This window comes from Numenius arquata, chromosome 17 (genome assembly GCF_964106895.1).
Source record: "Numenius arquata chromosome 17, bNumArq3.hap1.1, whole genome shotgun sequence".
Classification (NCBI taxonomy): Eukaryota; Metazoa; Chordata; class Aves; order Charadriiformes; family Scolopacidae; genus Numenius; species Numenius arquata.
In genome coordinates this window covers 4,787,920-4,802,598 of record NC_133592.1, presented here as the reverse complement: position 1 = coordinate 4,802,598, position 14,679 = coordinate 4,787,920, and the positions used below count along the sequence as shown (strand labels likewise).

The 14,679-nt window shown below is 42.1% G+C and overlaps 1 protein-coding gene across 2 annotated transcripts in view; it reads left to right on the top strand.

Annotated features, from left to right (window-relative positions):
• RAB11FIP4 (RAB11 family interacting protein 4) overlaps positions 1-13,880 on the top strand; it is a 120,297-nt gene extending 106,417 nt beyond the window's left edge. Inside the window, exons 5-15 of one of the 2 annotated variants that reach the window (XM_074160102.1) lie at positions 3,310-3,501; positions 5,025-5,159; positions 6,679-6,714; positions 7,620-7,719; positions 8,130-8,233; positions 8,793-8,933; positions 9,480-9,561; positions 9,828-9,965; positions 10,480-10,638; positions 10,995-11,138; positions 12,891-13,880. In XM_074160102.1, coding sequence (XP_074016203.1) covers positions 3,310-3,501; positions 5,025-5,159; positions 6,679-6,714; positions 7,620-7,719; positions 8,130-8,233; positions 8,793-8,933; positions 9,480-9,561; positions 9,828-9,965; positions 10,480-10,638; positions 10,995-11,138; positions 12,891-13,007 — 1,348 coding nt within the window. In that variant the 3' untranslated portion in view covers positions 13,008-13,880. The remainder of the gene's footprint in view (positions 1-3,309; positions 3,502-5,024; positions 5,160-6,678; positions 6,715-7,619; positions 7,720-8,129; positions 8,234-8,792; positions 8,934-9,479; positions 9,562-9,827; positions 9,966-10,479; positions 10,639-10,994; positions 11,139-12,890) is intronic. The other variant, XM_074160103.1, reaches the window with a different exon arrangement.
• The last annotated feature ends 799 nt before the right edge of the window (positions 13,881-14,679 follow it).

Here is a 14,679-nt window from a genome sequence, read left to right as displayed (position 1 = left end):
AAGTGTTGGGTCTTTCCGGAATGGATCACTGCATTGGCATCCCCCAAACTTAAGATCTGTGTTCCCATAACCTTTATACCCTGGAATTAAAATAAATACCTCCTGCAAAGCAGTGTAATATGGGGAATGCTGCTTTAGCCTTTTGTACATCTAGTTATCTGAAGATGTGGGCTCTGCAGATTTGCTTTGCAACTCCATGTACCAAGATAGTTCTGTGTGTTTCTAATTTTCCGTAATGTTTAGCGTGCAACAGTAGCTTGTGTTTAACACAGGGTGTCCTGGCATGTGTGTGTGTAACCGTAGTTTGCTGTTAACACAAGAGCATCTCTGTAATCCTAATGTGACTGTTCCCAGGCCTGTACCTGGGGCGTGTTGGTAGAAGCCGGCTGGGGGAAAGGAACACAACTTGATTTAATCCTGCTTTGAGCTGAGTTAGTGCAGTACCACAGGACAGAGCTCAGCTGGGCTTGCTGTGTAAGTCTCTGCCCTGTCTTCCCTATTTTTGGCTTGTCATCTTGGTTTGTGCCTCCTGAGCTTCTTTCCTTGCTAAGGCAGTCCTCCTTCCCTCTCCTGGGCCTCCTCGGGTGCTCTCTGTGCAGCCTCATTCCTGCCCTCCTCCTGCATTTCTCAGCTAGCTGAGATCTGGCCTTCTCCTACTTGCCCAAGCAATCCCAGAGATTTTATCAAGATAATTCCAGTTTTCATCAGCTCTTTGTCAAACTTGTCGCCTTGCCTTGCCATTGCTACTTCTACAAAGCACTCATCCTTGCGGTGGCTGACTTTTACCCATGCTGCGTTTGAAATGAGTTATCTTTCCTCCCAGCTCAGGCTCTTGTGAAGGGGGTGGGATGGGCATTGTGCATCCTGTACCCTCCTTCGGGGGGGGCAGGAACTACCAAGAGCTCCTACGCTACTAATAATAAATCTTGGTTTATCCTCTGAGTCCTCCTCAGCTTTGATAAATCTGTGGGAAAACACTTGGGAAGATTCATGCTTTTGTGTTAAAAGACACGATAAGAGATTTTTACCCTGGCCAAGCTATGATACCTGCTTGTTGAAGAAGTGCTCTGTGAAGTCCTGCTCTGAAAAACAGGAAATAGCTTTAAAACAAACAAACAGGAAAAAAAACAAACCACCACCAAAAAAACAACCTGAAAGCTTCCTTCAGACAGTGTTTAGAATGGGGGAAAGCACCTACTTTCAGTAACTCCCTTGAAAATGACTCTGTGATTCCTAGATAGTTTCCAACCTGAGGCTGGAGTTCAGGATCTACCCTGACCATGGACTGTTTCAACCCAAGCAGTTTAAAGTTTGGCAAAGCTTATGAATAACTGCAAATTAAAAGTTCTAAGCAACATTATTGATTATTAGGTGGGTCCAGTAGTGGTGACTGCATAGCTGCCGTGAGAGAAACTTAGCCAGGCAATGCATGAGGAATAAGACTGCCAAACTCCGTCTGTTGGCAAGTGGTGATGTTCCAGGGCTGTTATGCTGGAGAGTGGATTTTTATGGACAAGTATACATTATCATCCCATCTGAGGACTGGTCATCTACCCCTGTCCTGGTGGAAGTGTTATGAGGAGCTGACTTGGTATAACAACATTAAGATGAAAACAGCAGTTGCAGTTATACAGATCATAGTCACCAAAAACCTTAGCAATACACAGTATGTCTGTGGCACGGCAGCTCTTAAAGAATAGATGTTAGTGTGATGCGCTGAGATTCTCATTAATCCGTCTCCCAGCCAAGGAGTCTTGTTAGATAAGTTTGATGTGTTTCCAGCATGAGTATTCCTGTCTGTATGATCGTCATCCTTTAATAGTGTGCCAGGCTTGACTTGCCCTAATTTCTGTTAATGTGAATTAGATAAGTGAATTACAGGTTATAAATGGATCTCATCAAAACAAGAGAAACAAAAGAGCGTACATCTGAAATGTTGGCAGGCTTCCTCTTCTACTAATTGCTTTTGGAGGGAAGGGATATGCAAATAATGCTTGCACCATCCACCAAAAGAGCACTGTTGCATCTCTTGTTTACAGCTCACAAGTGTAGTATTACAGGAAGAAGAATCTCAGTCTCTGAAAGTGCAGGGAATGGTTAAGAGGCTCAAGGTACACTCAGAAGAAACTTGGGAGGCAATATTGTTGAGCTGCTGGAGAACAACAACAGGGATTTACTGTCCCACGGCTCAGCCAGTGGAGTCAAAGGTACAAGCACTGTGAGCTGAAGCAAAGGGAGTGAAAAACAGTCTGCACAAAGCATTAGCAGATTGAATCAGTGCCCTGTCTGTATTGTAGAGAGGTGCTGGATTCTGCTCTAGAGTAGGAACAGTAACGTGTTGAGCAACTCCAGGGCTTCACAAGTGCAGTGTGTATTTCGAGCCTTAGATGTGCGTTTTCTGTAGGGAGAAGTTTGTTTATAAGAACTTGTATGTGAATTTACTGGCTTGTCTGTTTGAATGCCTTACTGAGGTGGGAGCTGAGCAAACCTGTGTGAAATACCTGCCTCTGTGAGAGGCTGCATGACTGCAGGGTAGTCTGGACTCTGGGCAGGAGAATCACCATGCACCCTCTGCAGCAAACTTCCTCCATTGTATTAGATGTGACGTGTTCAAAACTGCTGAGCTGTGTACCTATATGCCCTCTCTCTCTGAGGTCACAGCGTCCTGCCATTCCCTACCTGTTTGGCATTATCTAAGGTATTTCTCTGGTAGTAACGCACCTTTTTCTTGTGGTCCGTATCTCCTCTGGAAGACACAATTTGTCACGATGGAAGGAAGAGCAAGAACTCAGCCTCCAGTGACTCTCTGGCATGCAGTGAGCTGGAGTTTGTTTCTGGCCACACAAAAGAGTGTGGCTGGAGCTCATGGGGTGTGGGAGAGGGTTTACGGGAATTACTGGGGAACTCTGATTGTGGAATAGAGTCACAGCCTCTGTCTTGTACATGTTCCTTTCGCTATCCCATGTGTTTTGGGGCTGTCTGCACAATTCCTGCATTCAGAGTAGAAGTCCCATAAGTACGACATGGAAATGATGATGGAGGATTATTGAGGTGTGCTCTTTAAAGTGAAATGGGTTTTGTTGATCCAAACCCATCTCGCAGGTAGCTTGTTTATGGATTCTCATGCTCTTGTCTTTCAAGGCACTATGTCAAATGCACATCAGATGTGTTTGGCACTTCAGTTTGTTAGCACAAAGTTAAGTGGGTTACAACTTCAAATGAGGGAACAAACTGTAAAGGTGGAAGATTCCATGTGAGGTGAGATGCTATCAAAGTCGGCCTTCGAGACGTTTTGACCTCTTGTTTCAGGTCAAGTCCTCACAACCCTTCTGCAGCATCTGACCTCTCAACTTATTCCACCGCCTCTCTGATCAGTAATGAAGAACAGTTTGAAGACTATGGGGAAGGAGATGATGTGGATTTTACTCCCAGTAGCCCATGCCCTGATGATGAGACCAGAACCAACGCCTACTCTGACCTTGGCTCATCTGTATCTTCCAGGTTGCTTCTTATTCATTAACAAACAGTTTTTCAATTTTGTTCTTCTCTGAGCATGGGTGACTATGCCACTGGTTACATAGGTTCACCTTAGAAGCAAAATGTTACCAGTTCATTTCTCCCCTGCTGTTGACAGACTACATTTAATAATAAGAGCTATAGCAATTATGTTGTTCCTGATAACCTCTCTTGGGTTCTGTTGAAATAACTGGGCTGTTTTGCTTGTAGAGATTTCTTTCTATTGTAAATGGTGGATTTCACAGTTAGGGGCTAATATTGGAAGTTACGTGCTGCAAGCTGGAAACCAGCTTAGCGCTACGCACCAGCCCTGCTGCAGTGGAGAGAAGACCTGCAAGAGTGCTGTTTCTCTTTAACGTTCTGATACTACAGAACCTTAGCACTAACCTGTAAGGTGAAGTGCTGTATACAGACAGGGGTTTGTTTGACACAAGTGTCCGTATTGACTTCGAATGTCTTGGAGAACATAAGCAAGTAGCTGCTGTCTGTTAGGAACTGGAAATCCACTACAGTCCACCAGTTTCCTGGACATGACCTCAGTCTCTATAGCTCTTATGTGAGTTGCTGATTTTAAAATCCTTCCCCAGGCACGGGAATGGGTGAGCAGGGTTGGGGAAGAGCTGAGCATGAAGGTGCTCTAGGATTCGTCTGCTTGGATCAATAGCACACAAAGGTCTTGTGGCTCATCACGAACACAGGATAAGCTTACTCCATCCCTCTGTTCCGCATGCAGCCCCCATATGCTACCCTCTGTTTTAAGCACTTCTGCAATCCAACCTTGCCACCTCTGTCATGCATGCAGAGCCACCACCCCTCTCTGCTGCCCCTTCACGATGATGGCTTGTGTCCTTCATCCCCTATTTCCTCAGGTTTATGCAGCCCTTTCCATTCCCATTCCTGGGGGGCTCTGTGCACTTCATGCCATGATTGCTCTTTTTTATTTGAATTTATTTTCTCTTTATCATGCCAAGAGCTACTGTTACCTCCTCTTCAGACCTATGTCCACTTCTCCCTTCCTCTTCATTCTAGGGTTCCTTCCGTCCTACCATCTGAGGGGGGTCGTGTGACTTCCTTCTTATCAGACTGCTCTGTTTTTCATCTTCCTGTCTTTTTCTTGGAGAAGAGACTCTTTAGGTTGCATGCCAGGCTTTAGTGGGAAGATGGGCAAGATGAGAGGGGGACATCGCTGAGGTGGAATGTACTAGTGTAGCTGCTTTTGCTACGTGCATCGCATGGGCTCTGTGTACCTTGTGCTATTCTTCCAGTCACCCAACTGATTCTTTGCACTGACACCCAGAACACATTCTGTGTAAAGCCTCAACTCAGACAGGTAGACTTGCCCTAAGACTGGCATTCTCTATCATCACCTCTAAGTTAGATGAGCTGCAGTTAGAGGTGGTTCCCAAGTTCCTGGTCTGTGATTCTGACACGCAGACACGCAGTCAAAGGGAAAATCTGTTGTTAGTTGGTTATTACAGCCAGTAACATCTCTCCTTTCCTGCAAACAGTGCTGGCCAAACGCCCCGAAAAATGAGGCATGTTTATAACAGCGAGTTACTGGATGTTTACTGCTCACAGTGCTGCAAAAAGATAAATCTACTCAACGATTTGGAAGCCAGGCTGAAAAACTTGAAAGCAAACAGGTAAGCAGCCTATCGCTCTGCTTTTAGCAATGACCCCGTGAAATGGGACTAAGTAATAGCAGGAGGAGAGGAAGGAAGAGCCCTCTCCTTCCCTGTGTCCCATTCTGTCTTACACGTGTGGTTTTCTTATGAAACAGCAAGAAATTCAGACCTTGACATCTCCCCTGAAGCAAAATGCTGTTCTTTGTTAGTTAATAAGTATTTTTCTGACTTAAGGTGCAGACAGCGTTAATAAACTCCAATATTTTAACTAGTGAGCTATTTGATTGCATAGTGAGAGTGATATTTCCAGGAATTTTTCCCAGGAAATGGGGTCTGCTGTGCTGCTTAGTGCAGATCTACAGTTGACGACTCTTTTTTCCAGGTGGGAAGGAGTGATCTGACAGATCCTTAGCTAATGCATATAAACTTACACACAGAATTACTTAGGTTGGAAAAGACCTTTAAGATCATAGAGTCCAACCTCTCCTAAAGCTGTTGATCAGCAGAGATACTTCATTCCTGTGGGATTTTTTTTTGTCCTAAAGGGAACTTGGAAAAATAATGAATCCTGTGGCAGAAGTGACTTCTGGGGTTCTGTGCAATTTAAGCTTTTTCCTTACATTTCTCTCTTCGCCTTTCTATCTACTTCTGAACAGTGCTGAGCACTTGGAAAGAATCCAGTGTGTCCAACTATGACCTAGGGGGTTTGAAGGAAATTATTTGGTGGGCTTCTAGCTCCCCCTAGAAACTGAATGTAAATCCTGCCTGTCTGCATATTTCTTGGCAGAGAGCTCACTGCGCTGCTTCTTCTCTTGATGACACAGCAGCATAGTACTTGATATGAACAGTATTCCTGCCCTAGCAAGGAGTCTGCTAACACCCGGACCATGACTGGCTAGGGCTTTGGTAATTTAATGAGTGAGGCTGAAAGAGAGCGATGCTCTGACGAAGAGGTGTGTCTGTGTGCTCACACAGATGTGGCATCCTCTTATTGAGAGATGCAGCTGGATATTTTGATTTGGTTCTCATCTGTTGTCTGGAGTCTGGTCCTTTGTTTAGGTAATACCAGTCTCTGGCTGCAAAAAGGAACTGTAAAAATGGAAATCATGTCAGTTCCTGTGTTGAACTGGGAAGCATTATGGGGAAGGGTAAACTAACTGTTTATAAAATCATCTAAAAACTGGGAATCCAAAATAAATGTCCATCACTAACTCAGTGTCCCTTTGTGGTGTGTCTAATGTTAGTTTCGCTCTGACTTACACTGACAAATCTCTGCTAAATATAACAGTATTTGCAGACTGACTTATTAATGTTCATAGTAATTTGTGGCTCCACTCATCCTCACATTGTTGATAATTCCAGCTTCTTATTAAGTTAACTAAGAATGTTGTTCACAGAATCATATTTTTTTACTTCACTAAAAATGTCAGTGTTATATTTCATTGTGTAATTCAGCTGGAGTTTAGACTTAAGATTGAATCCAACACTGATCAAATAAGTGTTTAATACCTATATCATTCCTTCTGTATCCATGTAGCCCTAACAGGAAAATATCAAGCACAGCTTTTGGAAGGTAAGAGTCTTCAACTTTTTTTATGAATACATGTGGAATCACTTGTAACAATTCTATAAGTGGGGGTGGGAGGAGAGAGGAATAAGTTTAGGAAAACAAAAATGTGCTGAGACAAGTTTTCAAAGGAAAGGGCTTGTGTGTTAGGGATGCTACAGAATATAGAAGTCACTACTGGTCTTGGAGCAGGTCCCTGGACTGGAAAGAGCTCTGTTAAGAACATAGATAGTTGCTTCCTTGTCTGCCAGATTTGTTCCTTTATACTGCTATTCTATCAGTCCAGCTATTGCTTCTTTCACCCTTGTAATATGGGCCCTTTTGTTGTTTTTGTTACCAAAATGCAATAGAAAGGAAGAGCATCCCTTTAAAAAGCACATAGGATGAATGAACCAACCCTGGGCTGTGGAGGGCTGTAAATTTCAAGAATATTTTAGATAATCTCCAGTGTTACGTATTCTGACACTATTCTGTAGTGGGAACTGCTTGAGATTTCTTTTTTCTGTTGGCAGCTTTCTTTTTTAAAGAAGTTCTTATTGTATGAAATTTTCTAGATTAACTGTACCAACCAGTGCGCAGTGGTGACCTTATTTTAAATTTATAATAAGGCAAATGCAACACTGTACATAGTGTGAATAAAGCTAAGTAGTTTTTAAACTATGCTAATGCTGGTGGCAGACCCTATCAAAAGCAACGAAGAATTCACACCCTAGAACTAACGTCATTGATTGTGCTCAGTATGACTTCATTTAGCTACCAGTCTCTTGTAAGACTTGTGCTTAAACAGGTGTAATTGTCACTGAAATGATTGCATCAGATGTTCAAATTGCAAAGCCAGGTTGTAAGACAGTGTGCAGACACTTTCTCCTCCATCCGCATCAGGCAAAATAATTATCCTTCTGATCTTTCAGACAACTCTTCCACAACAGTAACTTCAGCAGCAGTAATGGCAGCACAGAAGACCTGTTCAGAGACAGTATAGACTCCTGTGATAATGATATAACTGAAAAGGTGAGAGGCTGTGTGTGTTGCGATTAATGTACCCACCAAAATCCTGCTGGAGACATGTATCAATTGACAAAACTCTCTTGCTCACATCACCAGTGATCTGAAGTAGATCATTCAAAATGTCCTTGATATTCCATTAACATTATGACTTTGCTTCACAAAAATGCAAGAACTGTGCAAGTACAGATCTAGGCATTGTATTAGTACTTCTTTACTGTGTATTTACATTGATCACCTTCAGGGAAGATGCAAGGAACTTGGAATTTCAGAGCTTAATTCTGCTGCTGGCTTTATAGGGAAGCATCCCCCCTTGAAAAAGGGTGGTATGGGTAAATGCTCTGTGCAGGCGTTACAGTAAGGGGGTGTATGAAGAGAAATTCAAACTCTCGGTTCTTTTCCACTTCCCCTTTCAGGTAACGTACCTAGAAAAAAAGGTGACAGAACTGGAGAACGACAGTCTGACAAATGGTGACCTGAAGAGCAAACTGAAACAAGAGAACACACAGCTAGTTCACAGGTAATAAAGCACGGAGCCAGTTCTCTTTATCATGTCAGAGCAGAGCTAGAACGAAGTTGTAGGGAAGGAACATCCCTACCTGTAAAATATAACCAAGTCTTCTGCCTTAATGCTGACAGACAAAATAAGATAAGGCTTATCTGAGAAATCCAAGTGGAATAGGGCTCTTGCTGAATTTTCAGCAAGCAGAGGCCTTACAGGCAAGTTTTGCAGTACAAAGATGTTACTGACTTGTACAGAGCAAGCTCTTCTGTTTCAAGAGAGGTTACCACTGGATTTTTTCCTTGCACATAGCAAGAGCAAAAGGCTGGATCATAGTCCCAACTTCTTGAGATTGAGAATGAAAGGATAATAGATGAAGTGATACTACTTAATTCTATGCTATTTGGAAGATTAAATACCAAGAGAAATATTGGGAGAGGTTAAATGCCAAGAGAGATACTGAAGTAGAACACAACAAAGGAGTGGGGAGGAAAGAGAGAAGCGATGAAGTTGCATGCATTATTTTTTTTTTAAGTACTTTTGAAGCTGTTACTGAAATGAGGTGTGGTTTCCTTAGAGTTCATGAGCTAGAAGAACTATTGAAAGACCAGGAGACATCAGCAGAACAGACTCTGGAAGAAGAGATAAAAAGACATCGAGAAGCATATAGCAAGTATGAAAAAGAGAAAGGCACCGAAATTGAACTGCTAAATACAAGGTAACAAACATCTTGATGCCTCCCAGAACAGAGTACAAGCTTTTCTTTTTTTCATTTTTATTTTGCACGTAAGTGTAGGCTGTTCACAACCAGACAGTGCACAGATGGTTACAGGTTAGCAGTTCTATCGAGTAGCTGTGCAGTTGCATGTCTAATGCCCAAAAGCTTGGAGGATGCTTTACATTAATTCTTTAATCCACGTGGCCCATGTAGACAGCTTAGCTGGATATTTGGCATGGATTCAAGGAGGGAATTGTGACCAGCTGTACCAAACAGTTGTGTCTGTATTTGTTTCCTTGCTACTTAATTCTTTTTAGATACCTGTTTTTTAGGAGCATGAGAATCTGAGTGTCAGTTTAGCATTTTTGACCCTAAAAATAAACAAGCAAAAAGCATGCAATAGCTCGTAATAAAAAATGCTGAGATTAGAAAGATCATCTTGTTTGGTCTTTCTATCAAGTGCAAGTGAAATGGCTCTTTAGGGCGTGTCATTTTGCATGTCTGCATTCTTGAAGATTTGCTGTAAGATTTTTGTTATTGACACAGGGTTCAGCAACTGGAAGAAGAAAATGGTGAGCTGAAAAGCACTGTCACACGGCTGAAATCACAAACGGAGAGATTAGATGAGGTAACAAAACTCCTGAGTGCTTGAGCGATCTAACAGCAGCTTGATTTGTGTAAGAGCAAACTTATATAGTGATTGACCCAGCTTCTTTAACTTGCCTTCCCTAAACAAGAATATTGATGGAATTGGGACATCGGTCACCTTTAGTGGCAGGAATGTCCTGAGACACGTGCCAGCTTATGACCAGCTGTGTCTATGGATTTGTGTTGTAAAACTGAAGGTGGCTTATGCACTTGCAAGCTAGCTATGAAGTTCACCATTTATTCTAGGAAAGGCAACGCATGTCAGATCGGTTGGAAGACACTAGTCTGCGACTGAAGGACGAGATGGATTTGTACAAGAGAATGATGGACAAGCTGCGGCAGAACAGACTGGAATTTAACAAGGAGAGAGAAGCCACACAGGAGGTAGGTGTGAAGAGGGACGTAAGACAGGCAATCGCATCTCATATGCATGGAAACCCATCTGAAAAAGAATGGACAGACAGGATGAGGTCTGAAAATACATCATCTAGTAAATATACTACTGGATTGTGTTTCTCTGGGAGGGGTACCCGTAGGGTGATGAATGCTGCAAGAACACCTAATAAATGGCAATCCCTGTCCCAGAGGGTTTACAACTGTTGGAGAACTTGCAGCCTTGAATGTGTGCCCTAGCATTTCCTTTACTAAATTTGCAAGTGGAATTACGCCTCTCAGACATGAAGCTTAGAGATCAGAGCAGCTTCCAGCTCTGAAGCAGTTTAAGTGACCTGTGCTTCCATAGAAGAGAAAGTGGTTGTATTGTAGGAATGTCCAGCCTCAGCCAGGCTCACACAGCGCTTGTGTCGGAGTACAGAGGTGCAGCACAGAGACGTCTGCTGCCGGGGAGGGCTGGCTGTTGGAGGGGCTGGAGAGACATGGCCTGCTTGCATGCCCACAGCTCATTGAAGACTTGCGGAAAGAACTGGAGCACCTGCAGCTGTACAAGCTGGAATGTGAGCGTCCTGGACGTGGGAGAAGTTCTTCATCCAGCGTGAGTGAATTCAACGCCAAAACCAGAGAGGTGGAAATGGAGCACGAAATAAAACGGCTCAAGCAGGTGAGCAGGGAAGGGCTTCTTGATCCATGTGAAATGTGCAGAACTGCTTTGAAAAATATCTATAGCTGCAGCCCCTAGGACACTACCTTTAGATTTTGTCCTTCCCTTTCCACACAAACACAAGACCCACATTGCATCTATCTAGGACTTCTTTGCACAGGGAATACAATTTTGCACACAGGAAACACCTGTGATTCAGGCAGGGAGAACTTGTCACTGCAGGCAAGAGAGTTGCTGTTAGCTCTCAGCCTTATCCTATGTCATCCAGGCTACCTGTGACTTTTTAAAATTTATTTATTTTTTAATGAAACCTTGCAGAAAGCACTTAAAAACAATGTCTTTTCATCCTTAAATAGGAGAATCAGAAACTTCGTGACCAAAATGATGATCTTAATGGACAGATCCTAAGTCTTAGTCTTTATGAAGCTAAAAATCTCTTTGCAACGCAAACAAAAGCTCAGTCACTGGCTGCTGAAATTGATTCTGCATCAAGAGATGAGGTAATATGCTTTTTTAATCAATGAAACTTAAATAAATTTTTCAATGTAATTAACTGTCAAGGTTGAACTATCTGAAGCTGAAAAACGAACAGAAAAATCTGCTTTGCTAGGAGTTCAAGAACGTTAGAAGATTGCCTTAAATCTAACAGTGATCTTGGATGCTCCTTTTAATGTAACTTTTCCATTTGTCTCTCTCAAAAAATTGGAATTATTAGAATTTCAGTGAACTGTTTTACAATTGATTCATTTAATATTTTTAATATTACAGGGTATTGTGGTATTATGATGTTAATTTCATATAGAAATTACCATAGCTAGCTACTGAAGTTTTCACTTTCCGCTCTAGGTTTAGTTCTAAGTTACTTCAGTAACAAGCTCTCAGATTTAAATTTCAGTTATATGTTCCCTGTAGCAGAGCTGAATTCTTGGAGAAAAGTAGGTAGTGTGCAAGTAATAATCTGGTAATGTTTGGGAAGATATTCCAGGAGACCCGTTTGTATATGGGCCGAGTCAAGCTGGTACAGCTTCCTTTAAGCTCCAGGACAGATCATGAGATCAGGCCAGAGTTAAGAGCTGCCAGACTAAAAGACAGGTTAGTGATGCAGGAGATGAAAAGGAGTTGTTTGCCTTCTATGCTTTATTTCTTCTGGACAGAACTTCCCATTTCTTCTTCAAGAGGAGTCCTGAGACAAATCTTTTTACGCAGTCTGCACTCAAATGACCCTGTGAGCCTTCGCTTCTGGGCAGTCCCTTGAAGTGAAGTGCATACTTGAGTTTCTTGCTGAACCAGAACTCTGTGAAGAAGGGCTGTTTAGTTGTTGGACTCTAATTAGGTAAAAGCAAATTGGGCTTGTGCTGTTGTCAAGACAAACCCTTATTTCTCCTTTTGAATCTCCTGACCCCTATAAATGACGAAAGTGCCTTACGACTGTGGCCCAGGCTTATTAAACCTCACAGACCTGCCTTGTGCCATTTTTCCTGTATAATCAAAATGAAGGTAAGAAACTGCAGATTTAGGATGGGGCTTGTATGACGGCTAATGGAAATGGACACCCAGATCACATCAGCTTTAGGAGGATCTGGGGCTCTGAGACTCGTGGGCAGCTTTGTCGGTTTGGCAGTAAACATGCAGAGTATAAAAGGTAAGCAATCTTCATATTTGAAGAGTTTGAGGGGTCTTTCACAGGTCAAAGGTCTAGTGAAATGCATGTATTTAATATACATAGAATATTCAGGGAGTTGTTCTTGAGGAGTACGTAGCTGTGTTTTTGGGGGGGTTGGCAGGGTTTTTTTTGAAAGACAGTGTGCATATGCAGTGTGCAAAGGCAGCCCATATTGTTCCCAGTACAAAACACTGAAATCCTTGTTCTGTTCAGCAGCCTTTCATGCAAAGTGCTTCAGATTCCAGTAGACGTAAAAATTGAGTATCATGAAGCTCTTGCACTGAGATGAGGAAGCTCATCCATGGTGAGGATGCAGGATAGATGTGCGTGTTAGATGGGGAATTTGTTTCAAATGGCCTGCCAAAAGATTCCTGGTGATGACAGTTCACCACCTTCCTTCACTATAAAGATCTTTAACATACAGATTGTTTCTAATAGAGATTGAGGGAGGAGCTAGGAGTAGAATATCTAACACAAAAGGGAATTGGTGATCCTGAGCAGGCACTAGTCTCTCACCTGTCTGAATTTCATGCTGTTATGTAAACTAGTGAGAATATTTCAAGATTAACTTTGAGATGTTGTGTTTCAGCTCATGGAAGCCCTTAAAGAACAGGAAGAGATAAATTACAGATTGCGACAGTATATGGACAAGATCATTTTGGCAATTCTAGACCACAACCCATCTATCTTGGAAATAAAGAATTGAAGAGAATATGAGAAGGAAAAGCAGCAACTGCCTGATATTTCTGCACATGCCACTGGATCTAAACAACACTCTGATACTGTAAATTAATCTATAAATATATATATACACTACGTGTGAGTGTGGGTGCGCGGGTGTGTTTTTATGATGTTTGGTACACTGTTATTTGTCATTGAATTGGCTTGGTTAGACTTTTTCCATGCACTTTCAATACCTGTGATAAGATGGATACTGTATATTAATGTAATAACAATATAACTGGATCATGCTGTTTTAGATACTGGACAAAATGACACTACCTCTAGTTGTAAAGGTAAAAAAGACAATGGAAACATATGGATGTGGCCCTAACTTTAGGAGCAAGAATTGTTCTTTCGTTCTTCCAGGAATTTGGGTACCACAAATGAACTAACATACCCAGGTTCAGTTCCTGACTGGTGCTGACTGTGTAATTTCCTATTTGATTTAATTTTAGTACTTAAACCACACATAGGATAAAAAAATATACAAAAACTTTGGGGAAAAGGAAAGACACAAAATAAAAGGGAAGAAGAGGAAGATATTGCAGAATTGTTGCTATTTGTGAAAAATCACCATCCACTTGTTTGCCACTGTCAGCACAAAGTGCTTTTTATGTAAGATCACTTTGGAGCCTGCTTTGGGATGCTCTGAGCCAGCCTGCTTTTTAGCGTGTGTGCGCATGTGTATTTTTTTATGCCAAGGTCCCTGTAGCATTGAGGCTAAGAAGCTTTTCAAATCTCTTCCCCTATTTTCAGGGGTTTATCATGGGCCATTAAGCTGACTTCTGGGATCCTGCCCCTTCCCCTCACCCTTAATTTTAAAGATTTCACTGAAGAAACACATTCCAGTTCTTACAAAAAAAGAAATGGAAAAAAAAAAAAAAAGAAAAATTGCATGAAAAATAGCCCACGTCAGGGGGAGGAGGAGCAGCCCTTGAAATTATATGTTGAGTTGCTTTCCCACCCCAGACACTGCAGTCCTTTGAGATTGACATTTTGTGGGCAAGCTGTGGAGAGGACTGGCTGGGTCCTAACACAGGGGTGGAGAGAAGTCTGATGTGGAGTGACTTTTGTCTATAGGGCAGTAAAAAGAAAAAGAGCTTGGTCTTGCAGAAGTTGCCAATCCAGACCGAGTACACCCATGCATATCTAAAGCTCTGGCAGGGGAACACATCCTGATTTAGATGAGCAGCAGTGCAGGTGCTTAACTTTAAATGTGTGCTGTGACTGCTCATAGAAGTCAGTGGGACAGAACATAAGCTTTAAAGTTGAGTGTATGCTTAAATGCTGCCTTAAATAGGGATGGACTTCAACATGTGCCTGTGTTCTCCTGAGCTGGATTTGTGTACTGTAGGGCTAGGACCTTTTTAATTAATAATGTGGCTTATATAAGGAGCTTATGGAATTGTTTGGATAGTTGAATGGTAAAAAATAATTTTATTCCATGCACTTTTTTAAAAGTAAAAATTTCACACTTTCAATTCACACCAACTGGCACAGAAAAATAGGCCCAAGTCTCTGGCTTTCCCCAATGCATAGAGATGTTTCCTCTATTGAATACACTCCCCAGAAGAATGTTACAGTAGCAATGACTGTGCTTTTCAGTGTATTTCTTGCTGTTGGCAGTGTCTTGCCCCTAGTATTCTCTTGATGTA